Source organism: Pygoscelis adeliae, unplaced genomic scaffold, assembly GCF_000699105.1.
Source record: "Pygoscelis adeliae isolate BGI_AS28 unplaced genomic scaffold, ASM69910v1 Scaffold393, whole genome shotgun sequence".
Classification (NCBI taxonomy): domain Eukaryota; kingdom Metazoa; phylum Chordata; class Aves; order Sphenisciformes; family Spheniscidae; genus Pygoscelis; species Pygoscelis adeliae.
Genome location: NW_008824376.1, coordinates 391786 through 406272, shown reverse-complemented (window position 1 = coordinate 406272; position 14487 = coordinate 391786). Strand labels below are relative to the sequence as shown.

General features: G+C 38.3%; 1 protein-coding gene across 1 annotated transcript in view; it reads right to left on the bottom strand.

The window, feature by feature from the left end:
- The window catches only part of SCP2 (sterol carrier protein 2), a 19596-nt gene extending 7630 nt beyond the window's left edge, over positions 1–11966 (bottom strand). Inside the window, 10 exon segments of the mRNA XM_009320190.1 lie at positions 2111–2218; positions 4201–4348; positions 5247–5397; positions 6004–6090; positions 6357–6420; positions 7302–7428; positions 8474–8538; positions 9505–9636; positions 11823–11942; positions 11945–11966. Coding sequence (XP_009318465.1) covers positions 2111–2218; positions 4201–4348; positions 5247–5397; positions 6004–6090; positions 6357–6420; positions 7302–7428; positions 8474–8538; positions 9505–9636; positions 11823–11942; positions 11945–11966 — 1024 coding nt within the window.
- Positions 11967–14487: the final 2521 nt, after the last annotated feature.

Here is a 14487-nt window from a genome sequence, read left to right as displayed (position 1 = left end):
GGGGAGAGGGCGGCGGGGACCCGCCCCGCGTGCCTCCACTGACCGCATCCCCCGCGCCCTGCCCTCCTGGAACGCGAGAGGACATAACGGAAGGGGATTTGAAAACAAACGAGCAAGCTTTGCTCTCCCCGCCAGCTGTAAAGACGGCCGGTTTAGTGCTGGTCCAGCACAGACACTCCGGGGAAGCTGCAGAGAAACCGGTCACTGCGGAAGCGATGCGCGCTCCGGGGTATGCGCAGGTTTGAAAGGCAAACTTACGCATTTTTCACATTTCTACGAGACTGCACAGAGAGAGGCCAGCCAGAGCTATTGCCCAAGAGGCCACGCGCCTGGGCGGACAGCGTGAGCCATCTTAAAAATCCCCAATTCTCCACAGGGCCCGTACCAAACGGACAACTCGGCATCGACTTTGGAATCTCCAAGACACAAGTACGTGACAACCATAAGCATTTTAAAACGCCCGTAACAAGCACGTATTATACTACGTGATAAGAAAAGGCCTAGAATACACGACTGAACTGTGATGAAAACGAGTGCTGGGCGTAGCTGGTTAAATGAAGTAAGGAATATACTACAGGCATATTCCATAAACTTCCTTCCCTAATAAGATATTAAGTGAATACAGGCAATAGGATTTGAGAACGTTAATACTTGACAGCTCAGATACCTAGAAATACATTTTCTTGGGGGGCCCAAAATGAAGGTGAATCCCTTTTCATTATAGCCCTGGTTTTCAGGTTACGCTTACCCTCGGTCTCCCCCTACTATTCTATCGGCTATTTGTGCAGTTGTGATTCAGTTCCACCACACGCACATTTCTTCTTCCCTCCATCACCCACAGACCTCCACCCCTTCCTCTCCCTTCCCCTAGACAACTCTGTAGGCCTTTGGGCAAGGCAGAGGAGGAATCCGCATTTTATGCTCCGAATTTTACGCGTTGCCAAGTGAAACATTACAAAGAGGATCAGTAAGAAATTTTGTAATTCCAGTCATAGATGAGAATGAACAGATTTCATTTACACTGTCTCAGCCTCAAGGAGAGAATGTGTACTGTGGCACATCCTGCCCTGGAATGGTTTGGAAAGTTAAGATGACTGACATGACCTCTGATTAGCATATAGGTAGCCTCGAGACTGTTTTATAGTGAAATTAAGCTGGCAGTCTGTAGACGTGTCATTTTCTGCATTTAATGACTCTTCCCCCCATCCCTTGGCAATAGAGAGAGGCATGAATACCAGGAATTGCCTCTACATTTATCACTGTGTAATTCACAAAAATTGAACACGTACCTAGCAATGTACTATTCTCATCCTGTTACAGATACCCACAGCCTCATTCACCTGGAGTGTTTTTCTTCCAAAGTTTCCTAATACTTTCCCCCCCTACACTAACTGCAGATTATCTAGCTGTTACAGCTGTTCAGATTAAGGTTTGTCATTTTACAAGGTTTCCTCTTCTCCAGTTTTCTGACAACTTCTCATTTCCAAATAAGGAAGGTGAATTATCTTCACAAATCCAAACACATCTTATCCAAGAGCTATCTCATTTGGAAGCAAGTGTAGCAGTTTAAAGAAAACAAAAAACAAAACAAAAAAAAGGAAAACCTGCGTTGCTGGGAAACGGTGACTAACTGAGCTTCTATTGTAAACATCAGATAAATATTTCGACATCCAAGGCTTAACAGAAAGAGCTTTTACTACAGCTAACAAGGGTACAGGCTATTCAGATGCAGTAAAAGTCTCCAAAATCTGAATTTTAAAGGATGATAACATATGAAAATGCTTATTCAAACTACATTCATCAGAAGGTGTACTACTAAGCAATTATTTAGAAAAAAAGTTAAGCCGTTTCACAGGTTGCTTTAACAACAGAAAAAGTAGCACCATAAATTAAATAAGTGCTAATGATCAAATTCACACTCCCAACTCTTTTGGTTTGAGCAATCCTACATGGCCAACCTGCCCTAATGCTTGCATTAGTTGGAAATGAGAATCGACTCCAGAGCTTCCTTCTAGTCTTAGGAAGCCCTCATGTTTCATACGGACAAATACAAGTGGGAAGCATCTGCCTGCTCAAGAGCTGTATCTAAATGAAATGGTTTTTTGCATACCTGTAGCACCAAGTGGATGACCCTTAGAAATCAAGCCACCACTAGGATTAATAACCCATTTTCCTCCATAGGTATTGTCTCCTCTGTCAATCAGGTCACATGCTCCTCCTATAAAACAGTATTTATAAAAGAAAAGTGTTTTGGTTTTTTTTTAGTGATTTTTCAATTCTACTGTCACTTACCGAAGATGCTGCATGTCAGTCAAAACCTAGGAAATACTACACCACAGATTTTACAAAAAGCAGATTAAAATTAGCCAAACTACATTAATGAGACTTGCTTATACTACTGGAGAAAGCGTAACATGGAAAAGAAGTAAAAGGGCTAGTGTTTGATACAAAAGCTTTTTTAAATTTGCTGTTGAACTGTTTTGTTGATATACAGTATTGTGATATCTATAATGAAGCTGTTCTTTTTTTTATTAATGAAACTGCAGCAGTAATTATGTTTTTTGTAAAAGGACATGGGGGTCCTGGTGAACACCAAGTTCAACATGAGCCAACAATGTGCCCTTACCACAAAGGCGGCTAACAGTATCCTGGGCTGCATTAAGACATTAAGATAGTAAATAAAACCACTCATAAGACTAATGCTTAGAATTGCTTAGCTTTCCAGACTGTTAGTTCCCATGCCTTCAGCAGACAGTTCTCCCCTTTAACCAGTCCCTTACACCTTTATTCTTATACCAGCTTCTTCAGCTTACATCATTAATGTCGAAATTTAAAAAAAATCTGCCACATTTCCTGTATTTGTAACTTACTTCTCCCATTAAATGAGAATACCAGGTTAGTCTTGCACATCTAAATCCACAGTGTGGTTTTATGCCATTTCACTAATCTCTGTCTAATTAGTCTACCAAAGATAAGTTTCACATACTAGTAAGGTCAGACAGACTGAAAGCTGGTGAGAATTGCACTATTAATTACCATACACAAGACTTGTTAGTCAAATAGACAAGTACCATCAGGATTCGTCTGTACCTTCGGTTAAAGGAATGAAGCTAAAAAGCTTAATGTACCTATTTAAATAATGTCAAACATTTACCATTTTTACTGCAGATACCATCAAAACACAGCAAAGACGACAGTAAAAAGCAAGCAAAGGCAAATATTTGAAAAGCTACAAACACATAAAAGGTCTTCCTGAAGATCTGTGAACTTCTCTGTTTCAGTGAGAAAGCTTAGACTTAACACAATACACCATCTAGTGATAGAGTATGATATCTTCTCAAAATCAGTTAAAAACAAATTAGAGAGGATTACATCAGATGATTATTTATACAAAGCAAGAATACATTTAGAGTTTAAATATCTCAAATACTGAAGTATCAGTTCAATGCGTTATTTATTTGAAATCAAACAAAAACCTCCTCAGTAGAAAATTGTAATGGTTTGACTTACATACATAGAACTAAACTCCACTGCCATTTAACTTGTTGCAAAGCCACTCACTTCAATGAAATTAAACTAATCTGGACAGATTGTGCATTGTTATACAGTTGACTTTAGAGGCACGTTCACAACTTGCTAACAACTCTGTATTTTCAAAGGCAAAGATGTTTCAAGATTTTAAAAAAGTCTTATCAAAGATAAGTAACTTGGTTAGGCCCTCTATAGGCAATTCTCATCTGACTTTTATATTCTTAAAAGGCAATATAAGGATGGATGGAAATCTTGGAGTAGGTAAGTAAATAGCCCTGAAAAAGGGGCATAATACTGAGAAAGCTCAGAATACTGAGAAAGCTCAGGAGAGTCCTTAATTTCCTTGCTCTGCTTGCTTAAAAGAGCCATCCTTGCATGAGCTAGCCGTATGATTTCACATAGTTGTTCAACACTTTAATTTGCCTTGTATACTTCTTCAGAAATCACAGTAACACGCTCATTTGTTAAACTAATTCTCGAGTTTGCAGGTCTTCTTTGTTACTACAGTGGTAACTTGCTTTTCCCTCTTATGAGGTTAGCTAATAAGACTTTCAAATACAGAAGATCTGTCCAGTAGACAACGCAAAGTTCTAATTATATGAACAGATAAAAAGATATTTTTAATGCTTTCCATTTTAATAAAACAATGATCTCCACTGATGCTATTACCTTCTGGACAGAGTCCCAGAGCTTCGTAGGTAATGAACTCATTAACTGAGAAACAGTCATGAAGTTCGATCACATCAACATCTGTAGGTTTTAGGCCTGCTTTTTCAAAACATTTTTCTGCAGCTTTTTTAGTCATATCATAGCCAACCTGCAACAAGAAGAAACTGTACGTTAAAATACCATTAAAAAAACATAGCTAGCAATTTCATTTCTACACTGAATTTTAAATGTGCTTCTATATATCCTGTAAGTGAAAGTAACTTGTAGGAGATGGCATTCTAATTTATTTTAATGCATCACGTATCACTGCATTTAATATTCTTACAGTATGAATTGTACAGAAAGAAATAATACATTCTAAGTCTCACTGCTGGCACGTGGAAGCTTTTCTGGGAAATATCCTCTATTTTCTCAACCTTGCTCACAAGCCAAATTGCTCCTTTGCATGACTCAGACCAACAGCCTTGAAACAAATCCTTAAACTGTCTTGCTACCATTTTCTATCAGCCATCTGACTAGAATTGTATATGAAACCCAAACAGAGCATGACTAGAGTAGAAACTATTGGGTATTCTAATGGTTTGACTTACATCCAATTACTTCAGTCAATTTGCAGTGGGATCCAAATTTTGCAGTTCAGGTCTTTCCCTTCATTCTACTTAAGCAAGTAATCATGACTATACCCAACAGGTTATTTCAGCTTCAGTATTACACAGACATTAAGTAAAATTGTTTTAAGTTTCATTACTCTTATAAACAGAAAAATTAAAGAAATGTGTTTCTTGCTGTTCAAACTGTTTAAAAAGTAGCCTTTAAATAATTTGTTAAAAACTAGGTTTTTGATAGCCTGTTTATAAATGTCTTACTGTTACTCCACAACCATACTCTTTGCTTACTCCACCTGCCCAAATGAAATTACTTTTACATTCACCACAAAGTATAATTTGTTTGCTTACTGACATGGAAATGTCTACAGTATCATTAGGACTTGCAGGTATTAAAAAAACCTCTGAGGAGTATCAGGGAATACAGAATTGTAAACCTACCATCTTCATACAACTGTTTTCTTCAAATGTGCTTGGATAATCAGTAGCCATCACCTGGGCTAGAATTTCCACAGCTTTTGGCTGCAACTTATGCCTTTTCACAAAGTCCTCACTAGCTAAAATTGCAGCTGCAGCACCATTAGATGTTGGACTGATTGAAAGAAAAATAACGATGTCATCATACTAAATTAGTAAATCTTTCATAGAATTATCTTTTAATACAAACCAAAAAACAAAAAGGAGAAACAAAAAACCACTTTCTTTGGCTGATGCCACTGAACTTATAAATTCCATCAGTGTTTGCTGGACACTTTCAGTAATATTTATAACAGACAACTGAAAAGCATGACATCAAAATAGAAACGTATCATTAAGGTTTTTCAATTTAGAAAAAAAATCAAAGCTTCTACTTGGCTATAAACATTGTTAACAACAAGCCTTTCAGGAGTGTATAGGAAAGGCTGGAGAGAAGAATTAACACTTAACAGCAACGGATGCACATTGGTAAAAGATACAGAATGACACGAGAGCCCCAAAGTACAAAACGTATTTCAGCTTACTGTATCATACTGTGAACAAGTATCTAGATAGTGTTTGGTCAAGACAGAGATTCCACATTTGTTTTATTTATGAGAAGTTTTACTTAAAATAATCTGTAAATTTTCATTTACACGCAAACAGACTTATTTCAATAGATGTCCTACCATATTTGTCTTAACATCAAGATTTATTTCACAATGCTAAGTCCTCTCCTTACCAACACTGTAAGACAGTCAAGAAATCAAAAATTTTGCGAGAATGCAGAACTTCATCTAATGTATACTCCTTTTGGAACTGGGAATACCTAAGAAAAACATACAGATGCCATCTTAGTTTTAGCACAGCCCTTAGCAGTAGACGTACCAATATCATGCTATTAGGCAGCTATAGAGCTGTTTTTACAAAGTATAAGGCACTGGATATAGAATTTATGCTGGGTATAATTCTCGTTCCATGGTAAAGAATATGCTCTGCAAAGTATTTCTAAAAATAATAGAAATAAAAATTCAGTTTTGCATGAATTTTTAACAGCAACATATGCTTAATATAGAGGTAGAGTACATTACTCACGGGTTTTTAGTTGAATGGCTATGATTCTTCCATGCAATTTTTGCAAAGTATTCTGGATTTGTCCCTGGAAGGGGTAAGAAAGCTGTGTTGAAATACTTTGTTTACCCAAACAGTGCTAACATAGCATTTTAAATATTGCGTCACAAGAATTTGACCTTTACAAGCACCTTTACAAGAGACTCATTGTTATCAAAACTTTCTTTAGAACACAACTTAGGTCTAAAAATTAGATAACTACTACTGAAACTGGTTGAGTTTTTGCTAACAGAACATCCTATTTGCATATTTAACACTAACATAAAAATAAAGACAATAAGTGCATTTTATTTGAGGTATTACTATATTGCTGAAACTTGAACACTCATTTTCACATCAGTACAAAACAGCTGGAGTGAAATATTGGGAGTCTAAAATTTTTCCATATGCTAGTCTAGAACCAAGTGCAAATAAAAGATGCTCGGCAGGCCAGCATGCTATCTTGGAGGCAATTCCCTTGTCTGGTGAGGGGGTAAGAAACGGCAGTGGCAGCAGCCTAGTACTACATATTGAATCAAATACCTGAAAGCTTTTGTCAAACAATTCAGTCCCAAGTCTATCAACCCATCCTAAGACACAAGGAAAAAATGCAGGAAGTTATACAGCCTTATTGCCCAGACCTTACAGAAGCACAAACCGTACCATTAGCATGATTACTAGACACTCTGTATCACAGCCTTAATTTCGTCTCCTGATGGTTTGGTTTGCCTACACATCACCAACTTTTATGTAGATAACTCTTTATCCAAATGTATTCCCATATGTGTTAGCTGTAGATGTTGCAGTTGTAGTACTTGGGTAAAAGAAAGGACACTGAATGCTAACATTTTTTAAAAACGAAATCCTAATATATATATTTTTAAATCACTTCATTAAAAGAGGACAATGAAAAAATGTATTTTAACATACCATATTTCTCCATATGTTCTTTGCCAGCATTTGCAAACATCTGAGGTGCTACTGGAGCACTTGCTAAGCCATATTTATTTATCATAATTTCCAAATGTTTGTCAATTGGATTAGTTCTGTCTGAAAACTAAAAAGAAGATAAATAGTTATAAAGCAAGTCATAATTTACTTTTCTTTACAACACTGCCACAAAAGTGCCATGGATTTCAAGCAAAATAGAGCGTTTTCTGATATTTTAACAATTCCACTGGACAGTATGTTGCACTTCAGTGACATGTTTTGAAGCATTCATAATTTCCCAACTACAAGAAAGAGTAAATAAGCAGAAAATGCTTAACATTATAATCACTGCACTGATTCATGGCAAGGACCACCCCTATGTGATTTCTATCACAGGCACTATTTTCAGCAGAGGACTTCAGGTATTTTCCACCTCAGCTTAAAATCCTGTAGTTAACATAGTTCCAAGTTATAAAATTAATACTGTGTTAGTATTTTCAACGAACCTTAGATGAAATGTCGTAAAGCATGTTAAAGATAACTCTTACTCATTTCAATCAGTTGTTAAATTTAACATTTCTCACCCAAACTTCTGCACATATTATCAGATTTGGCAGTTCTGTAGTTAAATGACATATTGCCTCTAATATTGCTTGCCATAAGGCAAAACACAAACAAAAACCCCACACTTCTCCAGTAAAAACAAAGAGACAAGAAAGAAAGGTTTACAGAAGCCCTTAGTTTTTGGGAAAGTGTGTTAACTGGTCAACTGAGTAAGCATCAAGCCAAAAGCCAGAAGACCCGGATTCTCTCTTTGATTTGCTGTGTCATTTTGAGAAAGACACTTCAGTTGCTCAGTGCTTCAGTCTTCTATCTGGTATTTTCATTATTCCCTACTAACCCTGCCTTTAACATATTCTTGGCAAAATACTAAAAGCATGACATACTACATAAAATTAATTCTAAAACATTCCATGCAAAATTTGTATATCATAGCCGCAATCAGAATCATAAAACTCATTACAAGTTTCTGTGGATCAAAATAATGGTTTGTCATCATCTACAGCAACATCTTAACGCAACCGGTATTAATGAGAATATGTCTCAGAGAATGAGGCGGTGTATTTCATCTATGAATACAATGAAACATATGAAGTGTTTCAGACACTTACACCTGAAGAAAGGGATCCTTTTGCCATCCTCTCAAAGCCAAGAGCCAGAACACAATCTGCCAAACCTTAAAATAAAATTTGTGGCTATTTAAAACACAATGTAATTATAAATGACATTAACAACTATTCAATTACAAGAGATATACATAAACACCTACCAGCTGCTCTTCCTCCCTTCTTCATTTTTGAGACACAGTCAAATTGGGGTGGGAATGGTATTGGTACAAACATATTGATACTAAAGAATGAGAGATCACTGCAGGGTTTAGGTTTATTTTTAAACTGTTTGACAGCAATTATCTTAGATGACCAAGCACTTATGTCTCAGCTACAAATACTAGAATAATCATACAGAATGTTACTATAGCGTTCATTACGGAAACATCAGCATTTAAGTGCAAGAAAGTATCGAAGTCCACAAAGGAACTGCAGAAACAGAAGGGAAACACTCATCTGTCAGTTCAAAGCAGAGTGTCACAAGGCATTGCTCTTCCCCTCCCTTCCAAAAATGTGTTAGTCAAACACTTGTGTTAACTTCAAGTTTAAAAAGAAAAAAAGAAAAAAAAAGCTAAGCTTTTTAGCAGATTCTTCTCTCCTTTTCATCCTGCAGAGTCTAGTGTCTTGCAGTACTATAATGCAACTTATTTTGCACTATGTACTCCAAACGATTCTTCCAGAAAAAACTTAACTGCCTTGCTACTTACTAGGTCCATACAGCTTATGACACAGGAAAGGACATTTCTATCCATATACACCATCTTACGGCATCACAGACATAGTCTCTTAGGTGCACACATAATGCTCTAGTTCATAGTGATAGTCTTACTCTTTTAAGTGCTTGGTCTCACATTTGTATATACAACTGACCAACCTTTTCAGCCAAGTGAGGCAGAAGACGCGATTTTGCCTATAAGGATAGGACATTTAGAACTCAGAGTACTCGCACATTCACTAGTTCTGGTCTTCATTCAAGTTATAACTTGTAAAAACAGAGAATATGCATTACCCAGCCCCAGAGCAAAACAACTCACCTCCTTCTACTAGTTGTTTGGCCATGAACAAAGCAGTTGATCCAGTAGCACAGTTGTTGTTAACATTAACGATAGGAATGCCAGTTAAACCCAAACCGTGATAGATAGCCCGTTGTCCACAGGTTGAGTCACCTTTATACAGACACAACATTAAAATAAGGTACATAATCAAACTTCACTAGCAAAAAGAAATCCCACCATGTATGTGCAATGCTACCACTTAAACTGTAAACTTGAACTTTTGTACTGTCATCTTGAGTATGTCTCTCAAGTATCCACAGTACAAGAACCTTAGAAACAAGATGAAAATCATCAGATTTTAAAACCATAAGTTTGTCCTGCTTCTGCGATAACAGGCCATGCATCAACACAGGTACCAGTCTCTTCTCCCGAGTAACAAGCGATAGGACAAAAGGAAATGGCCTCAAGTTGCACCAGGGGAGGTTTAGATTGGACATGAGGAAAAATTTCTTCACCGAAAAGGTTGTCAAGCCTTGGAACAGGCTATGCAGGGAAGCGGTGGAGTCACCATCCCTGGAGGTATTTAAAAGATGTGTAGATGTGGCACTTATGGACATGGTTTAGTGGTGGACCTGGCAGTGCTAGGCTAACGGTTGGCCTTGATGATCTTAAAGGTCTTTTCCAACCTAAACGATCCTATGATTCTAAGGTAACTGGACTGGACAGAAGTGTCTTAGAGGTGTGGCTTGGAAGCTGCTACAGATACCACAGCTGACTGACCCTAATTCAGTTGCCATAATACAGTCATTAATAGAGAAACAGCAAGAAAGTAAATGGAAAGCTCTCTTCGGAATGGAAACAGATTTCCCCATAACAGAAATCTGTTTTTGACTGCTTTGAGAAATACATCAGGCATCTGTGAATTGGAGTAACAGGAAAAGGTTGAAACCAGTCATTTAACACCATCTCTTGTCACTACAATAAGCAGTGACTGCAAGTTAAAAGCTTCTGCTGAGGGTGTCTACTAGAAATCTGTTCGAGGGTTGTGCTGGTTTTAGCTGGGATAGAGATGATTTTCTTCATAGTGGCTAGTATGGGGCTGTGTTTTGGATTTATGCTGAAAACAGTGTTGATAACACAGGGATGTTTTCGTTATTGCTGAGCAGTGCCTTCACAGAGTCAAGGTCTTTTCTGCTTCTCACACCACCCCACCAGCGAGTAGCTTGGGGGTGCACAAGAAGTTGGGAAGGGACACAGCCGGGACAGCTGACCCCAACTGACCAAAGGGATATTCCACACCATATGACATCATGCTCAGCATATAAAGCTGGAGGAAGAAGGAGGAAAGGGGGGGACGTTTGGAGTGATGGCATTTTGTGTTCCCAAGTAACCGTTACGCGTGATGGAGCCCTGCTTTCCTGGGGATGGCTGAACACCTGCCTGCCGATGCGAAGTAGTGAATGAATTCCTTGTTTTGCTTTGCTTGTGTGCGTGGCTTTTGCTTTACTTATTAAGCTGTCTTTATCTCAACCCACGAGTTTTCTTACTTTTACCCTTCCAATTCTCTCCCCCATCCAACCGGGGGGCAGTGAGCGAGCGGCTGTGTGGAGCTTAGTTGCTGGCTGGGGTTAAACCATGACAAGGGTCCTGCTGGTAATGAAGGCAGGGCAGCACTGTATCGGTATGTGAACAACTCAGTTTTGTCTACATCAGCTGTGAAGCATTATTCTGGAGCCATACTAATGCATGTACTCTCAATAATCGTATATAGTACATTAAACCATGATTATGTTTCTATATATGTCCATAGGACTAATATAGTTATGAATCTCTCACAGCATAGATCTCATCTATCACTTAAGAGTTGCATCCAAGCAGATATCTCTTATGTCCTCTTGGGCTGAAAGTGCAAGGACACAGTACATGTTTGATCTCCAAAATACCCCCAGGATGTGTCTTCAACTCAAGAGCAATGGATAAACAAGCATATCCATTCTAGTGTACAGACAGCATCACACAAAAGAAAAAAGGATTTTCAAGTCTATTGCCATAAACCTTTTAAGTCTTGCACAACTTGAATAAATGTACCACCTGGTCTTGCTGAAAGAGCTACTTGTATAAAACACATTTGCAAGACAGAATTTTATGGAAGTCTTTCCATACCTGTGACTAGAACTGTGAACTCCATAAATAAACAGACATAGATCAGTGATCACTAAAAATAATAATTTTTTAAAAGTTTGAGACAGTTCTACAAACTGACATGATTAAATATTATAACCTGAAATTGATGGGATCCCCCATACTTTATCCACACAGATGTGTGGATAAAAGTAGTGTCAAATGACATTACTTACCATAAACATAACCCACACATGCCTGCTTCACCGCTGAATAAGGAACCCCAGCATCAGCTAAAGCCTTCTGGCCTAAAAAAAAATTCTGAAGTTGAAAAAAAGTTTAAAAGTTGAAGAAAAAAAAAAAGCAGCTCTCACAACCATAACAAGCAAACCTATAGTAGTGTGTATGATTCATGCATTCACAAACAAGAAAATGAGAGCTGTAAAAATTCCTTATTATATGATACAAATGGTTGATCTAGTCTTGCATCTTAATTCTCATAAGGACAATTTTGTAGTATTTTCAGTTCTGAACAAGCTCCTTTATCAAAAAATTTCATGCAATCAATTCTGTGTTCATGCACAAAGGTTGTTTGTCCTAACGAAAGTATGTTTGAATAATATAAGTAGGTATGAAATTATTTAAGTGTCCAATTCAATTTTAAGCTATCCTTCTGACTTCAGTCCTGGAAGGCAGTGAGTTGGACAGGTCAGTTATGGATTTTGTGAAAGTTTCTTTATCAGTTTTAGATTTGCTTTTTATATGTATCTATTTACTGAACAGTAGCTGTTCCTTCAAATGTATCATAAAAAGATTAACTGTAACACTTAAAATAAGTGTCAGCAATCAAACTAAATGCTTTCTTTATTATGAAATTACCTGCCTCCTTAGCCATGTCAGGATAATCAATGGTCTTCTCATCAGGCTTTGCGAACTGACAAAAAAAAAAAAAGGAAAAAAAACCCGAAGAACAAATCACAGTGAGATTTAATACATCTTTTGCTCAAATTGGTATATCTAAAAGCTTTATATTTAACTTTGTAACAGGTTTGTGAACAATCAGTTTTAAATAATGCCAACAATTTAATTTAATTGACCCAAAAAGTGCATGAACAAAATCTGCACAATTACCAAGTGTTACCACTGGACCCTGTGATGGCTAAAACCAGAAAATAGTGCAATTCTATGGAAGCCGAGGACCATTTTTGCTCAGTCTTAAAGATCCATGACTTGTATGGAGATGGACAATAACCCAGTCCAAAGCCTGTGGGCCAGACAGAGAATAACTGTCATCTTCACCGATTCATTGTAATACATGACATAATCTTCACTAAGGCTTTGATAAATATTTGCCTTCTGCTTTATTTTGTTATACTCCTATTTGTAACATGAAAATGCTTGTTCTTCGTACGGAACTTAATTCTACATAAGCCTCCCTTTCCCAAGCCTTATTCTACTTTGTTACAAATCATATCGTACCTTATTCCTCATCGTTGGAGTAGAGGTGGTATTTCTGTTTTCTTTGTAGTATGACTCATTACAGTCCACCAACAAATACATGTTTTGCATTTTTACATCATTAACAAGAAGTGTCACTGCTAAAAAAAACCATCATACTAACTACTTACAGTTCTACAAATTATTTGGTGTTCAGTTAGTATATAAAAGTTCATTTACTACCTCCTATGCTTACCTCCCCAACTCCAGTCTTTCACAACTTTCTGTAGTGCCTCCTTTCCTTAATTTAGACAGAGAACCTTCATACTGAAGGTTATGAGAAAAATCAGTCAGTGAATTGATCATTGTAAAAGTCTGTAAGAACGATTGACGTTACTTGGGCTAACAGAGGGGAAAAAAGAGTATTGACAATTTCTCAAATCACACTAAACTGGTAACTGAGATGATCCACTTTTGAAAATGAAAGGCACAGTCTGTGGAACTGACAATTACACGTACAGGAAACATGGACTGTTGTTTTGAGAAGGTATACCAGTGTTTAGCAGACATTACATCATTAAGATTAAAAAAAGAGAAAGGATACAATCTTAAAAGGCTTCATAATAAAATGCTTAAGACGCAATATGGTGTCTGACAACTTTTAGTTGTCTCTTCCATGCTATTGTTCCTTCCTTGAGCACATCACGAATGAGTTTAAGGTCAGGTCCAGTAACTTCCAAAACTACATTCTGTGATCCAGTCCAATAAAGACAATTAACAGAATGAAGTCTTTTACCTTTTATTTCCTCCCCTATCACATCACATGCTGGAGAAATACCCATGCAGCAACAAAAAAAGAAAGTTATTTAAAAAGCACGGGGGGGAGGGGGGGTTCTGACTACTCTGGCAAGTATCAAAGTTGTCTTAAGCTTCATCCACCGAGATGAAAAAAGTTCCTTTAGCTTTTGCTCCCCTTTGAAAATGTGCCATGCTGTGGGCACCCTGTGCCGGCAACCGAACGACCAGGTACAGAAACTCATCGGGAGGTATCTCATCGGTAGGGCATCTGCTCTGCCGCCTCCCGTTCTCCCTGAGCCCATCAGCTCCCCGGCCCTTCAAAGGGAGGTGACGAGCCCTTGGCCAAAGGTTGCGGTAACACGGGGGCACGCTCTGGCCGTTGTAAGTCTGTGATATCGACCTGCTTAACGGAGCTCCAAAACGCTTAACTTGGCCGGCGGATCCGTCCTCCCCGACATACCAACCGAAGGTGAACTTTGCGCGGAGGGCGGCGGACCCGCTACCGCCCAGGCCTAACCCGCAGGCCCAAGGCTGGCGCCGCACGCCTCTCCTCTCTGCAAACGCGCTCCCGAGACAGCAACCGTGTTTTGTGAGAGGCCTTATACACGTCTGGGGAGGAAGCGCACGGCGCCCGCAACGCCCCCGTCCCTCCGCGCCCCCCCCAGC